General features: G+C 42.8%; 1 protein-coding gene and 1 long non-coding RNA gene across 7 annotated transcripts in view; one reads left to right on the forward strand and one right to left on the reverse strand.

Annotated features, from left to right (window-relative positions):
• The first annotated feature begins 10,398 nt into the window (after positions 1-10,398).
• On the forward strand, positions 10,399-25,142 carry LOC307203350. The gene is made up of 2 exons (XR_013833172.1): positions 10,399-10,852; positions 24,121-25,142. It is a non-coding gene; the product is annotated as an uncharacterized lncRNA (long non-coding RNA).
• Positions 24,273-26,190, reverse strand: part of CHLSN (cholesin) — a 153,147-nt gene continuing 151,229 nt past the window's right edge. For all 6 annotated transcript variants that reach the window (XM_079954038.1, XM_079954043.1, XM_079954041.1 and 3 more), the window contains one exon: positions 24,273-25,459. In XM_079954038.1, the coding sequence (XP_079810164.1) occupies positions 25,277-25,459 (183 nt within the window). In that variant the 3' untranslated portion in view covers positions 24,273-25,276. The remainder of the gene's footprint in view (positions 25,460-26,190) is intronic.

Below are 26,190 nucleotides of genomic sequence, written 5' to 3' on the forward strand. Positions count from 1 at the left end.
CCTCTTTTCCCGGACTTCCCCATACCTTCCCCTTTTTGCATCCTTAATTTTAAACCATTATTCAGCAACCCTTCTTAGCCAGTTAAATATAAATTCATTCTCCTTTTCAATTCCACCCTAAAATTAAACACAGTTTGCCGCTGCAATTCTACGTCTTCCTTTCCCTCAGCATTTTAGCACTCCTCAATTTTATAATAATTCTTAAGATACATCTTAAACTTCTTCCAGTCTTCTTCCACAGTCTCTTTCTCTTGGTCGCGGATTCTGCCGGTCATTTCTGCCAGTCCCATAAAGTCGATCACTTTCGCCTGCCATTCCTCCAGCGTGGGTAACTCTTGTGTCTTCCAATACTTTGCTAGAAGAATCCTTGCTGCCGTAGTAGCGTACAAAAAGAAATTCTTATCCTTCTTCGGCACCAGCTGGCCGACCATACCCAAGAGAAATGCCTCTGGTTTCTTGTTAAAGGTGCACTTAAGCACTTTCTTAATCTCATTATAAATCATTTCCCAGAAGGCCTTAATCTTTGGGCAGGTCCACCAAAGGTGGAAAAAGGTACCTTCAGTCTCTTTACATTTCCAACATTTGTTATTGGGCAGATGATAAATCTTCGCAAGCTTGACTGGGGTCATGTACCACCTGTAAATCATTTTCATAATGTTTTCTCGTAAGGCATTACATGCCGTGAATTTAATACCTGTGGTCCATAGCTGCTCCCAGTCAGCAAACATAATGTCATGACCTATGTCCTGTGCCCATTTAACCATAGCTGACTTCACTGTCTCATCTATTGTATTCCACTTCAACAGCAAGTTATACATTCTTGATAAATTCTTAGTATTGGGTTCTAACAGTTCTGTTTCTAGTTTCGATTTCTCCACCTGGAAACCAATTTTCCTGTCTTGTTTGTAAGCCTCCATTATTTGAAAATAATGGAGCCAATCTCGTACCTTGGACTTTATTTTCTCATAACTTTGTAATTTAAGTTCACCACCTTCTTGTTCTAAAATTTCAGAATATTTCGGCCAATTAGTTCTCATATTAAGTTTCTTTACCTCCTTGGCCTCCATAGGTGAAAGCCACCTGGGAGTTTTATTTTCCAATAAATCTTTGTACCGTATCCAAACATTGTATAGTGCTTTCCTGACAATGTGATTTTTAAAACCCTTATACACTTTAACCTTGTCATACCAAATATATGCATGCCAACCGAAGTTGTTATCAAATCCTTCCAAATCTAGAATGTCTGCATTTTCAAGAAGTAGCCAATCTTTTAACCAGCAGAAAGCTGCCGATTCATAGTATAGTCTTAAGTCCGGCAGGGCAAACCCCCCTCTTTCTTTAGAATCGGTAAGTATCTTAAACTTAATTCTGGGCTTTTTGCCCTGCCAGACAAATTTAGATATATCTTTCTGCCACTTCTTGAAACAGTCCAGTTTATCAACAATTTGTAATGTCTGAAACAAAAATAACATTCTAGGCAATACATTCATTTTAATTACTGCGATTCGACCTAACAAGGAAAGCTTCAGGCTTGACCATATTTCTAAATCTTTCTTTATCTCAGTCCAGCACTTATCATAGTTATCCTTAAATAAGTTTACATTCTTAGATGTCATGTTAATCCCCAGGTATTTTACACTCTTTGCCACCACTAACCCAGTTTCCTCTTGGAATCTCTCTCTTTCAACATTTGTTAAGTTTTTTTCCAGTACCTTGGTTTTTTGTTTGTTCAACTTAAATCCTGCGACCTGGCCGAATACTTGAATTAATTCTAGAGCTCTTTTGGTACTAGTGTCTGGCTCTTGCAAGGTCAATACTAAGTCATCTGCAAAGGCCTTCAATTTGTAGTGTCTGGCTCCGACCTGAATCCCTTTTACCAGCTGGTCCCCCCTAATCATATTTAACAGAACCTCCAGGACCGATATAAAAAGTAATGGGGATATTGGGCATCCCTGACGTGTCCCTTTTTCTATAGGTAATTCATCCATGACCACATTATTTACAATTAACTTTGCCTTTTGCTCAGAATAAATTGCACTTATACCATTTTCAAACCTTTGGCCTACCCCCATCCCATGGAGATTCTTTTTCATAAATTTCCAAGATATATTGTCAAAGGCTTTCTCTGCGTCCACAAAAATTAAAACTGCCTTTGTATTAATGTTCACTGTCAACATTTCTATAATGTCAATTATATTCCTTACATTGGTAGATATATGTCTACCCGGGAGAAAGCCTGCCTGATCTTTATGGATCTCCTCCACCAGCACCTTCTTTAGTCTTTTTGCCAAAATGTCTGCAAAAATTTTATAATCCACATTAAGTAGTGATATAGGGCGGTAGTTCTTGATCTGTTTTTTATCAACCTCAGTCTTTGGTATAAGTGTAATGAAGGCTTCTTTCCACGTCTCAGGTGCCCTTTTCCCCTCTAATATCTCGTTACAAACCTCCTTAAACGGCTGTATTATCCAGTCCTTCAAAGCTTTGTAGTATCTGGAGGTTAATCCATCTGGCCCTGGAGATTTCCCCAGTTGCATATTTTGAATGGCACCCTCAATTTCTTGTTCAGTTATTTTCTCATTTAAAAGCAACATACTTTGTTGCGAAATTTTTTGTAATCCATATTTCTTGAGAAATTCTTCCATTTCTCTTTCGTTTTCCGGCCCTTGTGCGTACAGTCTTCTGAAATAACTCTGAAAGCAATTACTGATCTCATTTGGTTTAGAAATGTTCTTTCCGTCTACCTCCAAACTTGTGACTGTGTTCAATTTCTGTCTCTTCTTCAATTGCCATGATAGGAGTTTCCCACATTTATCTGCCGATTCGAATGTCTTGTCTCATTCGCTTAATTTTCCATTCAATCTCCTGGTTCATCAATTCCATATATTGCTTCTGATACAGTTTAATTTCTCTCAAGATCTCATGTGACTTTGGGTTAGATCTCAATTTCTTTTCACTGTCTTTTATCTTTTCCAAAATTTTATCTTTCTTCTCCTGCTGTTTCCTCCTTTTCAAGGAATTCTGCTATATCAGGAAACCCCTCATCACGGCCTTGCTTGCGTCCCAGATCACTCGTTTCTCCACTTCTGTCCTCAGATTTATCTCAAAGTAGTCCTTCAAGGTCTTTTGGGCCTTTTGGTACACCTCTGAATCTCTGAATAAGGTGTCATTCATTCTCCATCTGAAGGAACCAGCTGTTGTTATTTTCATTTCCATCTTTACCGCGTTATGGTCGGAGCATGTCTTTGGGCAGATTTCCACTTTCTTTATCTTTGGAGCCATTCCACTAGTAATCCATATTTGATCTATTCTTGTCCAAGTCATCTGTGATTCTGAAAAGAATGTTCCCTCCCTCTCGAGAGGATTTCTTGTTCTCCAAATGTCAATCAGGTCCAAGTTGTCAGTCATTTCAAAGAAAGTCTTAGGTAATCTCCCGTCCTTGGAGATCACCTGTCTTGTGCTTTGTCCATATTTGTAGAGACGACACCATTCATATCCCCTAAAAGGATCACCTTATAGTCCAAATAGTCCATTAATGTCTCATGCAATTTCTTGTAAAATTCTGCCTTCCCTTCATTCGGTGCATAAATTCCAAATATCAAAATTTTTTCTCCTTGAATCTGTATCTCAATTGCCAGAATTCTACCCTGTTCATCTTTGAAAATCTGTTTTGGAGCCAGTTTCTCTTTTGCATAGAACACCACTCCTCTTTTCTTAACTTTATCTGATGAAATAAATTCTTGTCCCAATCTTTTATTTATAAGTAGTCTTCTCTGTGCCCTTGTCACGTGGGTTTCTTGTAAACAAATCAGATCCAATTGTTCTCTTTTCAGAATGTGAAAAACCTCACGCCTTTTTCTGGGAAGGTTCAGTCCATTACAATTCCAAGTTAAGAATCTCAGAGACATTGTTAATTAGTTGCCTCCAACTGCACCCTGCAGCTGTTCTTCGTCCGTTGGTGATTTAAGCCCAAATGTCAAGTTCCCCAAATCTGTATCCGATGTTGAGTTTAAAACCCCTTTCACCAAGTCCTCTCCGTACTTGTGCAAAAATTGTTCTTTATCTTGTACTGTTCTTATCTTGACTTTCTTTCCTCTAAAATTAAAAGACAGACCCTGTGGAAATTCCCACCTGAAAGGTATGTTGTTCTTCTTCAGCAGGTCAACCAAAGTCTTGAACTGGGTTCTCACCTCCAGAATATATTTTGGGATATCCCTGTAGATTTGCACAGAGACGTTTTGAATCTGAAGTGTCTTCTGGTAATGCAAGCTTAATATCTTGTCTCTTTCCTCTTTGGATCTCAATGTTATCAGGCAATCCCTTGGAATCTTCCTGCCTTGCCTTCTGCCCAGTCTGAAGGCAGTTGTTATCTCAAATTCTTTTCCCTCTAGGTTTTCCTGCCAAAAGTCTGAAATTTCTTTTGTGAGAAAGTCCACTAGGTTGTCCCCTTCACTTTCTGGAACCAGCCTCAGTCTCAAGTTCTTCTCCTTACGCTGCATGTCCCATAAAGACAGGGTCGCCTCATGTTGGTCAAGCCTCCTGCAAACCGGTACTAAATTTTCCTGTGTAGATTCCGCAGTGGATTTGGCTTCTTCTGCAATCTTCCTAATTGTGGCGTTTTCCTCGACCAATTTGTGTATAATCTGTGTATTAGATGTCACACTCTTGGTGTTCAAGTCTAATTTTGCCGTTAAATCTGCCAATTGCTTAGTATTTTCTGTACTCTGTTTATTCAATTTTTCTAAAGATTCATTTATCTTCAATAATGCCTACGTCACTGACTCCATGAATGCACTTATTCCTTTTTCCTGTCCGCCTGTACCTGTTGGCAATAGTCCTGATAAAGAGCCCCTTTTCTTTTGTGCTGCTTTAGACTTGGATCTTGTTGCTATCTCATCTGCAGGGCCACTCATGTCCCAAGGTCGTTCTCACAGGAACAGGTCTTGAATGGAAAAATCCAGTGACTTTGTTTTTAACCGTCAGTGTTGCAACTGTTGCCTTCAGCCCTCTAGAGGGAGCCAAGATGTTCAGTAAAACAGGGAAACAATGAGTCCAAAAACCCTCAGAGGGAAAAAGTTACTAAGAAACATCTCTCAGTCTTTTTAGTTGCAACCGTATTATTTCTACAAAGTCTCAATAAATTGTGTCTAATAAAGTCCCCACTTTGCAACACATCTGACAGTTCCCTGTCAAAGTGCTTCACCCAGACAGTCCGTTCCCAGAGTCAGAGTCTGCAGTAAATTGTCCCTTTAAAACTTTTCCCGCAGGTTTCCTTTCTTCTTCTTCCCCCCCCTGTTCCTGCTTACTAGGGGGGGGGGGGACTTAAGCTCAATGCTGGGGTTGGTCCTTTCAAGAATTTATCCTTAAATTTATCAATTACAGCTTGCTGGATCCGTTGCTTTAGCAGTCATGCAATCTGGGGAAGGCAGACTTCCTTTATTTACCGTCCCCACTTTTGGCCGATTTTTTTAGGAATTTAATTTAAAGTCCCGATAAAGTTGCCAATCCTACTCACGGGAGTCTCTTTTTAGTCCAAATTTCAGGAAGGAATCGGCGCTCTCCGTTAATGGCGATGCGGCTTCACTCCACGGGCTGGGTAGCGACTCTCAGCTCTGCGCACCCCCGATGCTCCTCCGGAGCCTTTAAAAAGGCTCTTTTGCAGTAAAGGGGGGCGCAAACGATGCCCACCGAGTCTCCTTGTTCACAGGCTTCCGCGCCTGTGATTTTAGGGGTCCCCGCTTCGCCGTAGCGGTCAGACCCGAACTCATGGAGCAGCTCCCTCTCCGGAGATCGGAGAGCGAGCCGCCATTAGCGCTGGCGCCAACCGGAAGTCTCCACATCAACTTTCTTAGCATCTGGGTAAGTGTGCCTAAACAATAATGTTTTGGGTTTTCTTTAGGAGCTGACAAAAAGAATACAGTAAAGATGTCTGCTTGCTATCAACAGGGAGGGCGTTCCAAAGCGTAGGTGATACCACACTAAATGAGTTCTTACAAATGTCAATTCTACCAGTCTTAGTAGATGAGTGGGCACATGAGGGGAAAGGAAATCTCACAGGTAAACTGGTCCCAAGTTGTTGAGGGCTTTATATACCAAGAGTAGCTCATTGAACCTGGCCTGGTAGCAACCAGCAACCAGTGTAGACCTCTAGAGCAAAGGTTTTATATGGTGATGAGGCCTGTTAGCAATCATGCTGCAGCATTCTACACTCACTGCAGCATCCATATCAAGCACAAGGGAAGCCCCACAAAAAGCGCATTGCAGTAATTCAGTCTCAAAGTAACCAGCACATATAGCAGGGTCTCCCAAACTTGAACCTCCAGCTGTTTTTGGACTACAATTCCCATCATCCCTGACCACAGGTCTTGCTAGCTAGCTAGGGATGATGGGAGTTGTAACCCCAAAACAGCTGGAGACCTAAGTTTTGGAAACCCTGGCATAAAGTACTGTGGCAAGGCTTTCGTGGTCCAGGAATGTTGGTCTTTGACCAGATGTGAGGCAGTCTGGGCATGTATCTTGATTAACCAGATGGGTTGGGGGAAATAATAATAAAATTATTATTATTATGGTCATAACTGTACATGTCAATTTGGTGTGGGCATTCCACACATCAAGTTATAGGAAATGAGTTGGCTGCCAGATATATAGTAGGTTTGAAATGCCTGTGTAAAGGTAAAGGTAAAGGGACCCCTGACCATTAGGTCCAGTTGTGACAGACAATGGGGTTGCAGCGCTCATCTCGCTTTATTGGCCAAGGGAGCCAGCGTACAGCTTCCGGGTCATGTGGCCAGCATGACTAAGCCACCTCTGGAGAACCAGAGCAGCACACGGAAATGCTGTTTACCTTCCCGCCGGAGTGGTACCTATTTATCTACTTGCACTTTGATGTGCTTTTGAACTGCTAGGTTGGCAGAACAGGGACCGAGCAACGGGAACTCACCCCGTCGCAGGGATTCAAACTGCCAACCTTCTAGGCTCTGTGATTTAACCCACAGTGCCACCCGCATCCCAAAGTGCCTGTGAAGGTTGGTTAAATCAATAAATCAAGTCTAAAACTCCATGTCTGCTGTCCAGAGCCCCTCAGAGGAAGGGCCAAGTTGTATTGTTCTTTTGTGTGTGTAATAAATTAGTAATAAATTCACCATGACATGCATATGAGTATATCTCTCTGTCTCTCTATCTATATCTGAAGCAACTAAATACTGACTAAAGGTCCACCTATAAGCCAGAACTGTGTGTTTGGACTGGCAGTTGTTCTTCATGGTCTACATCTCAGGTCTTTCTTAGTTCTGCTACTGAAAACCCATACCTTCCAACATTTCTCCAATGATTAGAGATGTCCTATTCCTCCTCCTCCTCCTCCTCCTCCTCCTCCTCCTCCTTCTTCTTCTTCTTCTTCTTCTTATTATTATTATTATTATTATTTTTATTACTTATGCCCCACAGATCTGACTGGGTTGCCCCTGTCATTCTGGGTGGCTTCCAACACATATAAAAACATAATAAAAAAATTTAAAACTTCCCTATACAGAGCTGCCTTCAGATGTCTTCTAAAGATTGTATAGATACTTATCTCTGGTGGTCACGTAACTCCATACCACCACCCCCAATGAAAATAGGGACATCCTACCATACCCTCCAACATTTCTCCCATGAAAATAGGGACATCCTAAGGAAAAGCGGGACTATTCTGGGATCAAGTCAGAAACTGGGATGGCTTCTGTAAATCCAGGACTGTCTCTGGAAAATAGGGACATTTGAAGGGTCTGGAAACCCTTTTCAGACGGTTAAAACCAAAATAATGAATCTTGGGCCTTGTGTAAAAAAACCGGACTAGTGGACTTATGGCTCTCCTGCTGTTGTGAAACCTCACTCTAATCACTCCAAACCACGTTCCACGCTGTCTGGGGCTGATGCCCAGAAACATCGGGGGGGGGCACAAGTTCATCCCCCCCCCCCCCCGTTATGAAGCAAGTTCACAACCACAGAGCCAGAGGTCCTCCCCACTTACAACAACAGCAAACTGGCCCATAGATATGTAATATTATGGGATGCAGAACTGGATGGTGTAAGCGAGGTCTGTCCAAAGGACTTCACCAAACCAATCACTTATGTTCACTTCTGGAACAGATGGGAACTGTCAATAGAAAGTGAATTTCTAACTAGCACACATGGCCTTGAGGCAGTTCCAGCAGGGGCACTGCTGACTCTTCAATAATTTGGCTGAGCTACATAAAATAAACCAAAGTGGATGCCCCTGGTTAAATATTAAAACAGAGAGAAGTAACCTTGAAGTCAATAGCCCTTGCAAAAAAAATTAACTGCTGCAACAGCAGTGGACTTGGCACTGACATGATGGACTTGGCACTGTGTAGTGGGGAATGTTCTCAGTGCCCATAATGCACCTGTAAAAGGAGGGGCGTCCAAATGGACTACCTCACATGCTTGTTGTGAGGACCGCTAAAGTGCCACAAGTGCCACAAGTACGAAGGTAGAGGGATTCTGTAAAATAAAATTTAAAGACAGAAGTTTATTCCAGATGGAAAGTATGTAACTTCACAAGAACAGTCATATGGCCAATGAGACATAGAAATGCAATCAATAACGTGTAGCTTCACATCAATAAAATACAATGAATGTATATAATCACACAAAGTACAGTGGTACCTTGGTTTACAACCATAATCTGTTCCGGAGGTCCGTTTGTAAACCAAAACAGGTTGTAACCCAAGGCTTGCGTTTGCCAATGGGGCCTCCAAAAAAATTGGGTTGTAATCCAAAAAAAGGTTGCAAACCGGGACACACACTTCCGGGTTTGACGTGTTTATAATCCAAAATGTATGCAAACCAAGGTACCACTGTAATGTGTTCTGTGCAAACATATGTATTTATTTTATATGAAGCTGTAAACGATTGTTTGCATTTGTACATCTCATTGGCCAATTGCTATTCGACTGTTTGTATAAAGTTATTTTTAGCCCTATATATGGCATAGGAATATACTGTGTCCATGGAGTACCCTGACTTCATTTTTTTGCATTTGCCAAGTGGTCTGGGAATATATTTGCCAAGTTTGTTTTCTTAGTCCAGCTGGGCCCAAGAGGACTGATATGGAAGCTTGCCAGTTCCCTTCCACCCTCCATCTCACCACTGCAAAAATGCATATTGGAGAGGATTCTCCAGAGGAACTCAATACTCACCAAAGGCCATGATGCAGGGAAGGAGAGTTGGAGCGAAACTTGCTCGAGTTGAGATGCAAATGGAGTGTGAAAAATAATGCCTCAAAGGGGGAATGAATTCCCAGGCCAGGAGACTGTGGGTGGTCCTCTAGAAGTTCTCGTCTTGACAGCATCACAGAGCTTGATGGTTACGCCAACTGCCTTTACGAAACCACAGCATCTGAAAAGTTTCCAAATTAAATGCATGAGGCGATTTGCAGGTTTTCTCTTTCTCTCTCACCCACACATATTCCAGGAAAAACATTGTTCAAAGCACCAAAATCACCAGATTTTCAACCTCGCACTAGTCTGGAAAATAATCAGTTAAAATCGGGATTAAAGCAAATTCCACAGTGAAATTCAAACTGCAGTTTTTTTCTTAACAAAGGTGGATGGACAATGCAGGAGATTTTCTTACTACAAGCAGTGCATGCATTCCAATCCTTACCTTTTGAAAGGCTGCAGTTTCTGGGCCACAGACAGATGCTTTTTCTCTTGAGATGCCTTGGTAGTCAGGTTTCAGTGCATGCAAAAACTAAAACCACATGCACCAAAACTTTGGTCTTCATTTTACATAATGTATTTATTTTATTTTATTTTATTTATTTTAGTGCCTAGGCAAAAAAGCAGTATATACATAATACGAATAAAAAAAAAGAATAATATAGTTTCAAAGTTGAGTCAAAGCAAATTATCATCATATCCTAATGTAAGCTATTCAGCTGTAATAGCAATCCAGCAACTGGGGTGGGGGGACTTGTAGAGGTTCTTGGAATGCAGTTGTGGACAGTTAAATGTTAAATGAAAAATGGTGATGACTTTTACCAAAGAACTCTAAGAAGAACAGAGATTGGTATAATTAATATACTTTGCAACTAAGGGGGAAAGGACTAGAAAAACAAACTTCAAAAATACCGTATTTTTCGCTCTATAAGACGCACCAGACCACAAGACGCACCTAGTTTTTGGAGGAGGAAAACAAGAAAAATATATATTCTGAATCTCAGAAGCCAGAACAGCAAGAGGGATCGCTGCGCAGTGAAAGCAATGATCCCTCTTGCTGTTCTGGCTTCTGGGATAGCTGCACAGCCTGCATTCGCCCCATAAGACGCACACACATTTCCCCTTACTTTTTAGGAGGGAAAAAGTGAGTCTTATAGAGCAAAAAATACGGTACTTAGTTCTAACTTCTTTGTTAGAGTCTTAGTGCCACCAGATGTCACTGCCACATCACGACAAGCAGTCAAGAGATGTACCCAGCGACACAAACTGTTCAGCCGCAGGAGTTTCTGTACTCCTTTCGCTCACTCAAGCAATGAGCAAGTGACTGAACAGGCCTCCCTTTCTTCCCAGAGGCAATAGATCCCCAGTCCCATCATGTTTTACAGATTTTAACATGCTCTGGAAAGCTGTCCTATTTTGTCAGTCGAAAGCGTTATTTAACTACTAATAAACAACAGTAAAATGAAGATCATATACAGGTTTCGATAGCCATCGTCAAATAACTAAAAGGCTGTCAGATGGGAAATGGAACAAACATGTGGGTTTTTCCTGCTTTGGAGGGTAGGACTCAAACCAATGGCTTCAAGTTACAAGAAAGGAGATTCCGACTCAACATCAAGAATTTTCTGATGGTAAGAGCTGCTTGGCAGTAGAATGGACTCTCCTTCCATGGAGGTTTTTAAGCAGAGGTTGGGTGGCCATCTGTCATGGATGCTTTAGTTCAGATTTCTGCAGCGCAAGGGGGTTGGACTAGATGACCCTCAGGGTTCCTCTCAACTCTACAATTCTATAAGTCTTAAGCAATTAATTTTCTGAAGCAGCAAATGTTAAATTCTTCCTGCGTCTAGTAAGCTAGCAGATATGGAGAGCTAGTGCTTCAGCAAATGCTGCAGCTACTACATGCAAGGAGTTTGCTAAAACGTGCTGCCACTGTATTGTAGTTTGAACTGGGAAAGGCCTGATTTCTACCTTCTCGGCCTACCAACTACCAAAATTTGTTTTAAATTGGATTAAGAGGGGGTTAGACAAATGCAGAGGTAAGGGGTCTAGCAATGGCTATTAGCCACGATGGTGACATGGAACCACCAGGATGCTGCTGAAAACTATTTGCTGGAGAGCAAGAATGGGAGAAGGCTGTTCCCTTTGTGATTGAGGGCTTCCCACTGAGATATCTGTTTGGTCAGCACAGGAAGCAGAATGCTGGACTACAAGGACCTTTGGTCTGAGCCAGCAAGGCTCTTCTGATGTTCTTATGAGACTGAACCTACCAGTTGCTTCTAGCCATATAATAGCTAAATGGAGCCATAGCAGTTTCATGTCACAAGGAAACACAGCTCCGAATGGCAGCTCCTTAGTGAAAAGACCATCATCTCCAGGTAAAGCCTGCCCATTCATGAGGCAAGTTGAGGTGACCGCCTCAGGCAGCAGGATCCACAGGGGCAGATCTGGCCTCCAGGGAATATATTGCTCAATGCTGCTGCTGTGGTAGCAGTAACAGGTGTGGTGCGCTCATTGGGAGCTGGATCTTCTGCCTCCTTAGCAGCAGCCCCAGTGCTGCCTCTGCAGTTGTCTTTTGGTGAATAGGAGGTATTGCAGGTCTCCCACCCTTGCTCTTAATGTATACAGTGGTGCCTCGCAAGACGAAATTAATCCATTCCACGAGTCTCTTCGTCTTGCGGTTTTTTCGTCTTGCGAAGCACGGCTATTAGCGGCTTAGCAGATTAGCGCTATTAGCGGCTTAGTGGCTATTAGCGGCTTAGAAAAAGGGGGGGGGAAGGGAAAAAACTTGCAAGAACTCGCAAGACGTTTCGTCTTGTGAAGCAAGCCCATAGGGAAATTTGTATTGCGAAGCACCTCAAAAGACGGAAAACTCTTTCGTCTAGCGAGTTTTTCGTCTTGTGAGGCACCACTGTATCTTTATTTCTTTTTCCTGATGCAGATCTTCACTCACCCCTTGGAGGCACCAATGTGTGGTTCGCCTCAGGTGCCAAAAGGCCTTGGGCTGGTCCTGACTGCCGGAAGCAGGGTGGACTAGATGAGTTTTGGTCTCATCTAGCAGGGTTCCTCCAACACTGAGGGATCCCACGGCAGTAGGTAACAAATTTGAAAAGCACTGATCCAACTCCCAAGAGACTGCGATCTACTCCCAGTATAAAAATATCGGCTGTGATCTACCCATTGTCATTGCCAGGAGTTGTAGAGCTGCTTTTTTTAAGGGGAGGGTTGACCAAAGTTGTTGAGCTTTTATGGGGGTGGGGTGGGGATAAGGAACACTACAGGAATCCAAAGGCAGTCAATATTTTAGGCATGCACTTTCCTTTACCACAAGGTATTCTTTGGAGCTATCAAAACTTTTAATTATGTTGGATGTGAAACAATCTCCCCGAATTGTGGATAATCCAGATTGAATAGAGTCTCGTAAAATCACCCATGAATTCCTACTTTGACAGCAATGGGAACTTAAAGGAAAGGGCTTGCTCTAGAATGCTCCAGCCATGCAAAACTACCGTTATAAAAAAAATTGCCATGATGTTGGAAGATGTAATATTTGTGAATACCAGTTGCTGGAAACCACAGGAGGGGCGAGTGCACTTTCACCGGGGTTCTGTTCATGGGTTTCCCAAAAGAGGCATCTGGTTGGCCACTGTGAGAACAGAGTGCAGGACTAGATGGGCCACTGGCTTGATCCAGCAAGCTCTTCTTGCCTTCTGCTTAATATTTTGGCATTTCAAAGATAGTAATCACAAAGCAGATTTTGAAAAACAGCCCAGAACTGCTGGATGCCCTTCAGCATTGATGGAGAAGAGGCTCACTCTCCCACTCACCCCATGTTCCTCTGGCCTTTCTTCTTTCTCCTCTAGTATTGCGTCAGTGCAATCACCACTACATTCCAAGTTTTTTTTTTTTTAAAAAAAAATCTTTGCAGAGAGAGAGAGAGAGAGAGAGAGAGAGAGAACACAGATGGAAAGTTTATCTCATTGTAGACCATTCTGCTGCTAGTGCTAGGTGACCATTTTATGCTAAAGGGTTGTCCCAGGTCTCAGAACATCAGACCCCACAGCACATAACCTACTTCCCAACACTGCTGCTTTTTTGCATTGCCATGGAACACACATTTGACTCTGCTACTTATGGGATACATTCTCCCTTAATGCTTTTATATATGGAACTCTGCCCTTAAGAGTCTGTGTGCAGCCACCTCTCCCTTCAAATTATTGCTCAGAAACCACAATTTCTGCAAAACTTACAGTACAAAGGTTTTAGCTTAACCTGTTAATACTCATGCCCACCTAAGAATGTACAATTGTATTTGCATGCCGCCATCCTCAGAAATCCATTGGCCTCCAGGGGAAGGCCATCTTAATGGGTCCACCACTCATTTCCATAAATGGGGGATGGGGGGATGGGGACAACAATAACATCTGTGGCCTTCCAGAGGTTGTTGGGACTCCAACTGTTATCACCCCCGACCACTGACTATATTGGCTAGGGCTGATGGGAGTCGGAATTATTATTACAGTTTTAAGGTACACACACACAGTATGCCACACTCCACATAAAACCAACCAGGCACCCTTCAAAATTAGGAAATATTCCCTGAAAAATAAATACACTTTATCTGAGTACACAGAGCAATCCTGAAGCCATCTTGACTCTCTTAAATGACCCCAAATATTTTCTCTGCAGTAGAAGTATCTTGGAAAAACTTTTCCCAATAGTTTTTTTCACTTACGCCCTCAAACCTGTAAATGGATTAACTTCCAACTTCTTTCATTCTGGTTTCTTCCCCACCCTTGGTATTCTTTGGCTCCTATATGTTAACGTGGAAAAGCCAATAAAACTTTGTATTTTCTCATGTACTTTGTACTCTTGATCTTTGCATTTGTAGGTTTTTTGGTTTGCTTTGTTCAGAGACAGCTGAAATAATATTAAAATGGATTTAGAAAACAAAGACAGGGATGCCTTTGGAAAAGAAAAATCTGCTAGGCTGAGAATTTTATATAGTTTAGCCAGTTTCTGGAAACAATAGAAAAAATTACTGTACTTTTCATGTCATATATATGGTTTGCAACCACAACTTTTTTATAAAAAAAACTGAGCCACTATAATATAATGTAGAATACAACTTTGTTTCAAATTATTGCACAGATGGTCACTTTTAGCCTCAGTTATTTAAATACCACGAAGACTTGAAATCTAAACAGCACTCCAGGCTGTTTTGAAGCCAAAGCCAACTTCTGCCTTTAATGCCTAAGGATTATTCCATAACCTTGATAAAAAAAATTATTTCTGGTCTCACATGCAAATTTGCTTAGATACATTTTTTCACCTATTAATTAGGCTTAGCTTTAATTTGTTCAGGAAATTCTGGTACAGGAAGAAAGGAAAGGAGACTGGATACATTTTCAGTGCAGTCATCCGCTTGTCAAAGATTTATCCATTGTTATAAAACAAAAAACACATTGCATGTGATAAAACCTTGAGATAGGAATACACACGTTTTTCCTCCTTTTGTGTATTGCCCACAACCATTAACAGGCACCAAAACCAGCAAGGGAGGTGTTCCTTCCGGTTACTGGAAAAGCAACAACTGGCATTTGTACAGAGCTTATGCAGATTCAAAGCTCTCAATTCCTTTAGGAAGGGATCAGGAGAGGGCAACAGGACTATGCTGTCCTCTCCTGTGTGTATGAATTCCTAGCAACCCTCCACACCATCAGGAAACCTAATGAAATGGCTGTGACTGACTCATTGCAAACTGGTCAGGACCAAAAAAATCTTAAAATTCATATACAGTTGTACCTCGGAAATCAAACTGAATCCATTCTGGAAGTTCAACTTCCAAAACGTTCGGGAACCAAAGAACAGCTTCCGATTGGCTGCAGGAAGCTCCTGCAGCCAATCGGAAGCCACGCCAGATGTTCAGGTTCCAAATAACGTTCACAAACCGGAACACTCACTTCCAGGTTTGCAGCATTCAGGCTTCCAAGGTACAACTGGAAGGTAAACTCATGGGATCTGAACTGGCAGTGGCTGACTAGGAATGAGACCTTGAGGTCAAAATACATATCTCAATGATGATATTGATATTATTTGGGGGGGGGGGACATTCCTGACATGTATTGCCAAATGCCTGGATTATCCCAGACATTTTAACCAATTTTTGAAAATTCCGCCCAGACGCTGTTTCCAATAGACAAATCCCAGATATGTCCGGGAAACTCCAGATGTATGGTAGTCCTACATTATACAAATCTATGGTGTGGCCGCATGTGGAATACTGTGTATGGTTCTGATTGCCTCACTTCAAAAGGGGTATTGTAGAATTGGAAAATGTTCAGAAAAGGGTAACCAAAATGATCAAGAGGGGTGGAGGAAGCTCTCCCATAAGGAAAGGGTACCATATTTGCAGGTTTTTGGCTTACAGGAAAGGCGATTATGAAGTGCATGATAAGAGGTAAAATTATGTGTGACATGGAGAAAGTAAACAGAGATTTAGTTTTTCTTCCTTTCTCATAACACTAGAACTTGTGGACACCCGAGGAAGCTCAGTGTGGGAAGATTCAGGATAGACTGAAAAGAAAGTACTTCTTCACACAGTGCATAAACTTTGGAACTTGTTCCAACAAGAAGCAGTGGTGGCCACCAATGCGGATGGCTTAAAAAGATTAGACACATTCATGAAGGATAAGACTCCCAATGGCTACTAGCCATGATGGCTATGAGCTGCCTCCACAGTTGAAGGCAGCAATGCTTCTGAATAGGAGTTGCTGGAAAAAGCAGGTGGGAAGGGTACTGTTGTGCTGATGTCCTGCTTCCTGGCTTCCCAAAGGCATCTGGTCAGCTACTGTGAGAAGAGGGTGCTGCAGAAGACTGGTCACTGGCTTGATCTCCAGCATGACTCTTATTTTGTCCTTAAAGCCAACCATGATTTGAAGCTGGTTTCAATTGGCACTGCGTTTGTGTCAACCAGGCAACCACTGTTAACTGTGGTGCTAATGTAAGACTTAACCACTGTTAAGTCAGGTTGTGAGAATTCACATGCAAGGGAGGAAGGACTGGGGAGAAAGGAAAGGGACAGAAGGTAGTAAAGGACCACCTTCTCTTACCTGAGCCTGCCTATCAATTAAGATCTTCTCTAGAGACCCTTCTCCAAGTATCCTCACCTTCTGTAGCCAGGTGGGAGGCTAGCAGAGAGAGGCTAGCAGAGAGGCCTCTTCTGTGGTGGAGTCCTAATAATGGATGTCAGCTCTGGTATTCTTTAGGCCAAAATTAAGTATATGATGTTATTATGGGTTTTTAACTGTATCTGGAAAGGGACCTGCGTGGCGCTGTGGGTTAAACCACAGAGCCTAGGACTTGCCGATCAGAAGGTCAGCGGGTCAAATCTCCGCGACAGGGTGAGCTCCCGTTGCTCGGTCCCTGCTCCTGCCAACCTAGCAGTTCGAAAGCACGTCAAAAAGTGCAAGTAGATAAATAGGTACCGCTCCGGCGGGAAGGTAAACGGCGTTACTGTGCACTGCTCTGGTTCGCCAGAAGTGGCTTAGTCGTGCTGGCCACATGACCTGGAAGCTGTACGCCGGCTCCTTCGGCCAATAAAGCGAGATGAGCGCTGCAACCCCAGAGTCGGCAATGACTGGACCTAATGGTCAGGGGTCCCTTTACCTTTACCTAACTGTATCTGAGCTGATCTGCAGTCAGCTGTCAGAGTAGAGCCAGGAGCTCTACCGGGGGTTCAGAGTTGGGAAGCAAAGCCAGGAGACAGAAAATCTAAAGACAGCAGAGCGAGGAAGACAGCAGTTATTCCGGCAAGGTTCCAGACAAATTGATTTACAATTATTTCTGCCTAGGAAGTCCCAAAGAGTAGCCCATAACCTGAGGTTACTTCACTTAAGGTGGTCACAGGCAAAACATCAGGTTTCTAGCACTATTCTAGCACTGATAGCTTGTAACAGAAAGCCTTTTCTTGCTGGTTTGCCTTTTTATTTTGTTTAATTAATCAGTTATTGCATTGTACTGTGCTTTATTATCGTAAGCCACCTTGAAGCATTACAATTTTTGCAATTAAATGCATACTTCCATAAAAGCTCTCTTCCAGCCATGAGTCAGGTTGGGGAGTGTTATGCCTGCATAGGCTTTATGATAGCAAGGACTGCAGGTGGATAATTTGTTGTTGTTGGCATCTGTCTGTCATGAGAGACAATGGAGTGCGCCTCTGGGGTGAAGTCAAACTGCTGTGTGAGCAGCACCGAAATGACCTCTATGGGGAGGTGGCTAATTAGCTGCAAGTGAAATGATAGCATTTCAAGATAGGGTTCATCTTCACTTCCATTTGTGCCGCAATTTTCTTACAGAAATGCACAGCTATGTATACAAATGTTACATTCATACAACTGACTAATAAATAAAGGCCAAGAGCAATTGCTTTTCCTTCTGAAATACCTTCACTCTCAGCTCCTGGCTCTCTCTCACCCAGAGCTCCACCCATCCACTCTGGCTCTCACCCAGCACCTAAACAAGCTCTCAGCTCACCCACAAAATCTCACTAAGAAGAGGGTTCCTGTAAACTGCTGACCTCGCCCTAGTCTCTCACTCTAGGTTTGCCTTTTATGGGCAGGCACCAGAACCAAGATAAAGCAGATTTGGCAAGTTTCCGGGGGGGGGGGGGGCAATGACAGCAAATAAGACACCCTTCCACTCACCCTTGTTTCTCTGCCCTCTGCACACTTCTCCTCTTCCAGCTGCTTCTCATATTGCCATTGTGGGTTAAAATGTATTTGCCTCTCTTCAACACTGTACTGTGATAGAATGAAGATGGAGAGAAAACAGTGATGGGACCTGAGTATTACACCTTCCTTTCCAAAAATTGACTAAACTTTTTAAAATAGCATCCTGCCCAACACAGAACTGGGTAGAAGCTTCATGTGACTTTTGGAGAAGAGGATTGAAGAAACTGGTGAAGCAATGTTTAACGATCCTCTTCGTATCAGGAATCATCTCTGCTCTTGTAGCAAGAAGGCCATATTCCTAATTTTGGAACCTGTGGTAGCCAAGAGCCTTGCCTGTGGCACTGTGTGGGGTTCCGCTCCTTGCAGCCTTTCCAACCCTCGAGCTCATCATGGCATCTTGGCTGCCTCTAGCAAGCATACTTCACTGGAAGAGAGCTGCATCTTGAAAAACAGGATTTTTCTTTTCTTTACAAGTAAAAGGTACCAACAATCAGCAACATCGTTATGTAAAAGCCGCCTTTTGTATAGTGTGAGAGAGACAGGAGAAGCTATTCGCATAGCTATTCTCTTGACAGTGGGCTTTAGCTTCCAGTATGTCCACACGGCTTTTGTCTTGTGGCCTACAGAAAGAAATAAGACTGTAACAATTGGAGGCTTATATCTGCAGCCTCAGGTGGCAAGTGGGCAGCTGCAACTTACTCAGCTCAGCCGAGGGGGATGTGATGTAAGTGCACCAGCCCCATGCTGCTTTTGTGGGTAGTGTGGGCCTGCAGGGTACACAAGCTGCCACATCCTTCCTGGGTGCCTTCCACTTGGAGGATGGTTGAGCAGGGACGCAGTGGGTGTGCATTGCCCCTGCACTGCTTTTGCAGTCAGTGCTGGGCCTACAGGGCGCCCAAGCCTCCATGCCCCTCCTGGGTGCTCTCCAGTGCGTACCTTTTGCACCCTTCTTGGCCGCCAGAGGGGGGGCCGCTAGGGGGAGGGGGGGCAGCAGCTTGGGCAAGCTGCAAGCCGAGCCCCGCACTGGGATTTCGGGAAGCCCGGGCTTGCGTGCCACCTTCCACTCTGTGCCCGATGTGCTGCCCCAAAGGATAAGTGCCCCCTGAGGTGACTCACCTCCCTCTCTGCCCCTCTAGCTACGCCACTGCCATCATGTAAGGGCTGCCCATGCCTGTAACTGTTGTTGTCAGGTTCTCAGGTTGAGTCTGGCCTGTGGTTGACACCTGGGTGGACTGACCGAACCCAAAGGGTGCTCATCAATGGTTCCTTTTCATCCTGGAGAAGAGTGACTAGTGGGGTGCCACAGGGTTCTGTCTTGGGCCCGGTCTTATTCAACATCTTTATCAACGACTTGGATGATGGACTCAAGGGCATCCTGATCAAATTTGCAGATGACACCAAACTGGGAGGGGTGGCTAACACCCCAGAGGACAGGATCACACTTCAAAGCGACCTTGACAGATTAGAGAACTGGGCCAAAACAAACAAGATGAATTTTAACAGGGAGAAATGTAAAGTATTGCACTTGGGCAAAAAAAATGAGAGGCACAAATACAAGATGGGTGACACCTGGCTTGAGAGCAGTACATGTGAAAAGGATCTAGGAGTCTTGGTTGACCACAAACTTGACATGAGCCAACAGTGTGACGCAGCAGCTAAAAAAGCCAATGCAATTCTGGGCTGCATCAATAGGAGTATAGCATCTAGATCAAGGGAAGTAATAGTGCCACTGTATTCTGCTCTGGTCAGACCTCACCTGGAGTACTGTGTCCAGTTCTGGGCACCACAGTTCAAGAAGGACACTGACAAACTGGAACGTGTCCAGAGGAGGGCAACCAAAATGGTCAAAGGCCTGGAAACGATGCCTTATGAGGAACGGCTAAGGGAGCTGGGCATGTTTAGCCTGGAGAAGAGGAGGTTAAGGGGTGATATGATAGCCATGTTCAAATATATAAAAGGATGTCACATAGAGGAGGGAGAAAGGTTGTTTTCTGCTGCTCCAGAGAAGCGGACATGGAGCAATGGATCCAAACTACAAGAAAGAAGATTCCACCTAAACATTAGGAAGAACTTCCTGACAGTAAGAGCTGTTTGACAGTGGAATTTGCTGCCAAGGAGTGTGGTGGAGTCTCCTTCTTTGGAAGTCTTTAAGCAGAGGCTTGACAACCATATGTCAGGAGTGCTCTGATGGTGTTTCCTGCTTGGCAGGGGGTTGGACTCGATGGCCCTTGTGGTCTCCTCCAACTCTATGATTCTATGATTCTATGACTGTGTGAACCCCAGCCTCAGAGCCTTTTACAGGCAGAGAAGGGAACTTCAATAGGCAGCACTCAAACCTGTGCAGGCACCACAAATCCTCTGTATTGGTCTTGTCACATCAAAACCAGGCATTCTGCCATTGCCAGGTCAAAAGCTCAGGACTTGCTGCTCTTTCAAGACCCGCCTTACAGCCCCAGACTCAAAACAACTGACCTCAGGGACATTGTGCTGGAGAATATGCATTTTTAGATTTGTATTGAGTACAGCTGTGCATAGCTCTAGCCTGGTCCTGGCAGTGATCTATAATATCTTTCACATATGGGTGGCCAACTGGATGAGATAAACATCAGAATGACTGATTTATGCATATTATTTCACTCTAACAATTAACCATATGATTCTTCAACATCAACTTTGTTGGACTGGTCATGTTGTGCGGATGCCTGATTGTCGTCTTCCAAAGCAATTACTCTATTCTGAACTTAAAAATGGAAAGCGTAATGCTGGTGGTCAACAAAGGAGGTTTAGAGACTCTCTCAAGGCAAATCTAAAAACTGAAGTATAAACGCCATCAACTGGGAAACACTGGTCTGTGAGCGCTCCAATTGGAGGACAGCCTTTACCAAAGGTGTCGTGGGCTTTGAAGATGCTCCAACTCAGAATGAAAGGGAGAAACATGCTAAGAGGAAAGTACATTTGGCAAACCATCCACAGTCATTTACAGACCTACTGTTAAAACCATGTTCATGGAAGACAATCTTACTTGGTTATGAGTGATCGCCAAAGAAGATATCATCAACCTTGTAAAAAAATGAGCAGCTCCATAGCATACACTTTACACAAGTCCTAAGAAAATTCAATAGTGGGGTGCTTTGTTTTGTTTTTAAAATGCTTCAAAAATCAGAACTGGCGTTCAAACAATATCTCAGCTTTGTACGTTAGGAGAATGTGGGAGGTCTGTGTTCTTGCAACAACTATGGCAATAAGGAGATTTTGTTTAATTTTCTTGCTCATTTTCGATTATTATGCTAAGTTTATAAAACACTGAAGTATGACTGACAAAGTGTGAGGTCAATCTACTTTCACCTTTCTCTACAGTTCAACTAATGGCAATGGGCCAGACTTCTGAAGTGCTGGTTAAATAATACATACGCAATACATCTTTCCCAATTTAAGATGATGGATCTATTTCCCTAGTACAATCTTATTTATAAAGCAATGGTTTCAAATTAAACATGAGAACAGACATCCTAGATCTCTGAAATTTACAATGTGTGGCAAAGACCAGTCAAATTAAAGGGCAGACCACTACATTGACACTGCTTTTAGCAATTAGCACCATAATCAGAGGCAGATCTACTGGGTTCAGCAGTCTCAGGAATGATTTGGTTTTATACTGCATCAATCCCTGACTTCAGCATTCTCTTACTACCATATATGAATTCTCCCAGACACACATACACAATGATTAACTCATCCGAGAGCCAATTAGAGTTGGCAAACGACCATTCAATTTTGTGCTCTGTGCATATACTCTTTGTCTTGGATTTTAGGTTTATTATTAACACAACAAGGTGATTTTACTCACATAATTTTGCTGAACCCTGCCCCCAGTTCTCGCTAAAGGTAAAGGTAAAGGTACCCCTGCCCGTACGGGCCAGTCTTGACAGACTCTGGGGTTGTGCGCCCATCTCACTCAAGAGGCCAGGGGCCAGCGCTGTCCGGAGACACTTCCGGGTCACGTGGCCAGCGTGACATCGCTGCTCTGGCGAGCCAGAGCCGCACACGGAAACGCCGTTTACCTTCCCGCTGGTAAGCGGTCCCTATTTATCTACTTGCACCCGGAGGTGCTTTCGAACTGCTAGGTTGGCAGGCGCTGGGACCGAGCAGCGGGAGCGCACCCCGCCACAGGGATTCGAACTGCTGACCTTTCGATCGGCAAGCCCTAGGCGCTGAGGCTTTAACCCACAGCGCCACCTGCGTCCCATCCAGTTCTCGCTAGACCATGTTAAAAGAAATAACTGGAAGATATAAATGTGCAGGCAAACAGGCCAGATAACCCAAAGAGTTCCTGGATCTCCGCATGACTGAGCCTAAGGTTTCAGACATAGTGAAATCATGCTATTAAGGAATTGATGCCATCCACATTCCAACCATAAAGTGATACAGTGGTACAGAAAGATGGCTCAATTAATGACAATTAAAAGTCTTATCACAGCAGAACATTATAATCACTTGGGTCATCCTGGGTGGTCTATACAGGTACATTTCCAATTCCAAAGGAAGACTCTGAATGTTGTAATATTTGCAGCTTTACCAACAAATAAACTCCAAACTTAGGTAGTGAACACATCTGAGGGATGTGGGTGCCACACAAACCTCAGTTTTGTTTTTAATAAAGATCTGCATTGCACATAGGAGACAAATCACCTGTTATTTTTGTGTTCTTTGATTTTTCTGCTTTAAGTGATCAACAGTACTTGGAATTATTTAGTTCAGTTGAACAAAGTTCACTTAACCAGTTCAAAAATCTGTGAATGCCACCCGAAAATCATTCCCATAACTGCTGCCTAAACTAAAGGTGAATTAAGTTCATTCTGGGGCAGAAGTTTCTGCTAGTTCACATTCACTTCCCCCATCCAACCACAGCTGGTCTGAACCATTAGTTTTCATTTTTTAAAAAGTCAGTTGCATATCTATAAAGGAAGTTAGAAAGCAAAGCTCTGGGCAACATTCTAAAGCTTATTAGGCAGATATGGAGTAACCGCTGTTGCTACGGTCTTTTAAGTCACTTAATCACTGTAGCTAAGCAATCAGAAGGAAGCAATGTGAGGTGTTTTCAGCATCTTCTCTGCTGAAAGGATTCTCTGGCTTCTAACAAGAGTAGCTTGCAGGGAGAAGTACAGGGAACAAAGCAGATGACACCTTGTGCCTTTAACAGCTGTGTAGAGGCAGGGTAATCTTTTTTCTAGTATGTAAGTACAATTATGAGAAAAGCAGTCTGTCATCCATTTGATTACTTGTGTGTGGCCCTGATTTGCTTTTGAATCCTATACTTCAGCACAGCAACTGAATTCTGAATGCTGATTTTCTTTTTCTGCCAAGAATGAACTTTTTATGAACTAATGTTTGGATGACCTTGAACCAGTTCTTTTTGTGAAAGGATGAGCTTGAACCAGAACTAGTTCCTTTTTGGAGAGAATGAACTTGACTTAGAACTAGTTCCTTTTTAAAAATGAACTTCTGAAGAACTGGCAATCAATATACAGTAGTACCTCCGGTTACGTAACCCTCTGGTTATGTAAACTTCAGGATGCGAAAGCGGCAAAACCAGAAGTATGTGACCGGGTTTCACCGCGCACGCATCCGCAGAAGCGGTCCTCAGGTTGCGGAAACCTCGGGATCCAACCAGATCTCCAGAACGGATCCCGTCCGCAACTGTACTGAGGAATATAAGACACCAGAAGAAGGGAGGAAATGAGAAAGAACAATAGAAAAGTTAGTCAGGTAGTCCAGAAAATGTATGTGATGGGTTTTGCTGCCTCCCACTGCTGTGCTTTCTGTCTCTCTCTTTTTCTCTGATTCATACATACCTTGGCTTGTTCCAGTATATTAAATTCCATTATAGTTACTGTATTAGCATAGCACATATTGATTCACTTAAGTATTTGGCTCTCAGATGAAGTTGTCTTAAAGGGAATGCAATATGTTAGCAACTTTCAGAATTCCTAATATCTTCCATGCTTTTCCCAAGAACTCTAGCAAGTCAAGCTGGTGATGGGTTGTCAAAAACCTAGACAAATGCTACAATTGAAAACAGTAAAAGGTTCCGAAAATCTGGTAACCAAAGTTAGACAACAGTTCAATTAGCACCTGTGACATTTTAGTAATAGATATGTTTGTCATTCCAGCTCTCTGAATTCACTATTCCTGCATGACTATTTGCAGAAGTCTTCTCTCTTATGATAAGAATGGACTGCCAGACAAAACAACTGAATGCAAGGTTTACTCATCAGGAAAACAATCATACAAGGACAGTATGAAGGCCCGGTATGCACCAAAATGGCAACAATGTATCCTTTTATTGATGATAACACATGAAAGAGTCCATAATTTTGTTATCTCACATGAACATGTAGGTAATTAAAATAAAAATCTGCCAGAATTTTGGACCCTTGAAGTGGTATTATCCTTTGGGAATCGAGGAACTTCTTGGAGAAAAAACATTCCTGAGGTCCTCCCAGTTGAAAACTGCAATCAGGGCCTTGAAATGTTTTTGGGGTGATTATCTATCATCTGAGGAAGATCTTCAAAACAGGACCTTATCTGGAAGCCTGTCTGCTGTCAGCTTAAAATAATGCTTGGAGCATTCTTCAATACAGTACAATTACTTTTGTGCTTTATGGTTCTTTGTAAGCCTTGCTGAAATGTACTTTGCAAGTGTGATGATATTTTGTCTACTTTACTGTAAACTTCTCATAATTGTTGTTCTTACAGTTGTGTGCATTTCAGCACTATTTTGTGGTTGCTGATTAAAAGAAACAAAACTTTCAAGAAAAATAAAGGAAGACCAACATAAGCCAACAGCTTCCAGACCTTCAACTTTGACTACAAGTTGAGTAATGAAACCTGCAGTTAACGGACTAAAGACGCCTCAAGCAATTAAATCAACTGCTTCAATGGAAGTTAATCATTTCAGTTGGGCTTAAAACCATTATTATGGAGGGAATTGCCACTAACAGATGCAAAACCCTTAATAATAATTATGTAGGAAAAAGCTAAAGGAAATAGTTCCCAAAAGAAGAGCAGAAAAATACTGGTAGGAATCAAAGTCTTGTCGCTACTGCTGTTTTAATACGGATCAATTACTTTTCATCACCTTTGCAATACTGGAAGAAATTTGCTTAAAAAGAGGGAGGACAAAGTTGGGGGGGGGGGGGAAATACTGCTTTTGAAAGAGAGTTTGAATTTCACAGGGCTGCTTAAAGGCTAGGAACTATATTCAACTCTGGTCCTGTAATAAAATGCAGATATATGGGTGTGGGAAGGCTTGATAGGATGATGTTTTCATGATAACAACTGTAGAACTTTTCGGATCCGCTCACATTTCTCCAGTTGGCTTGAATCTTCTCTTTCAGAATTGTCATATTCCTTCATGACAGCTTCTGCTTTCTGCACAGTTACGTCTCGCGCACTGCCTTGGAGTCCTTCAAGGTAACGCAGCAAAATGGAAAAATATTCACCAGGAACCTTCACGATGAAAAGGAAGAGAAAGTGAAGGATCTGTTATTCAATGACTTTGGGTTGAGACACCAGCAACACCGATAGAATGGTGTTTAAGTTAAACCATGCCTCCCACTGGGGGAAAAAAACTTTTTTACTGAAGACTTTTCATGGCGACTGCAGGCAACAGGACTGATTCTAAGATTTTCAATATTATCACCTTCATGAGGAGCAACCACCACCCCAAGAAAACATTTTTCAGAACCTTCCACATGGTCATACTGATGTGAGCTAAGTATTTAAAGGGGTATTAAAAGTTCACTCTATACTTAGCTGGATAATTTATTTATTTTTAATTTGCTCTTGTCTACACACAAAAAAAACCTTATACAAGTACACAGCCATAAAATGTACTGCATGACTGAGGTCAGTCCAAATCTCTCAGCATACCCTGCCTCACATCTTGTTTTTAAAATGGAACAATGGCTTAAACTCCTTGGAGGAAGGGTGGGATAAAAATACAAAGTACACAATGGCGATTTCCTTAAAAACACCACTGCTGCCACACTGGACCAACAGTCTTCAAAGGAACTGAATACAGAGGGCTAGGAGAGTTCACATGAAGCCAACCCCCTCCTTCTTCTCCTGTTGATGAAATTCTTGGAAGTCGGATATAAAGGCATAGGACAGATCCCAGGCTTTTAATTTCCAACTATACCCATGCGGTGCCTTCTAAGAAACCGGTAGCCAGCTCGCCC

The sequence above is a fragment of the Podarcis cretensis genome (genome assembly GCF_951804945.1).
Source record: "Podarcis cretensis genome assembly, chromosome: 14".
In the NCBI taxonomy this organism is placed as follows: domain Eukaryota; kingdom Metazoa; phylum Chordata; class Lepidosauria; order Squamata; family Lacertidae; genus Podarcis; species Podarcis cretensis.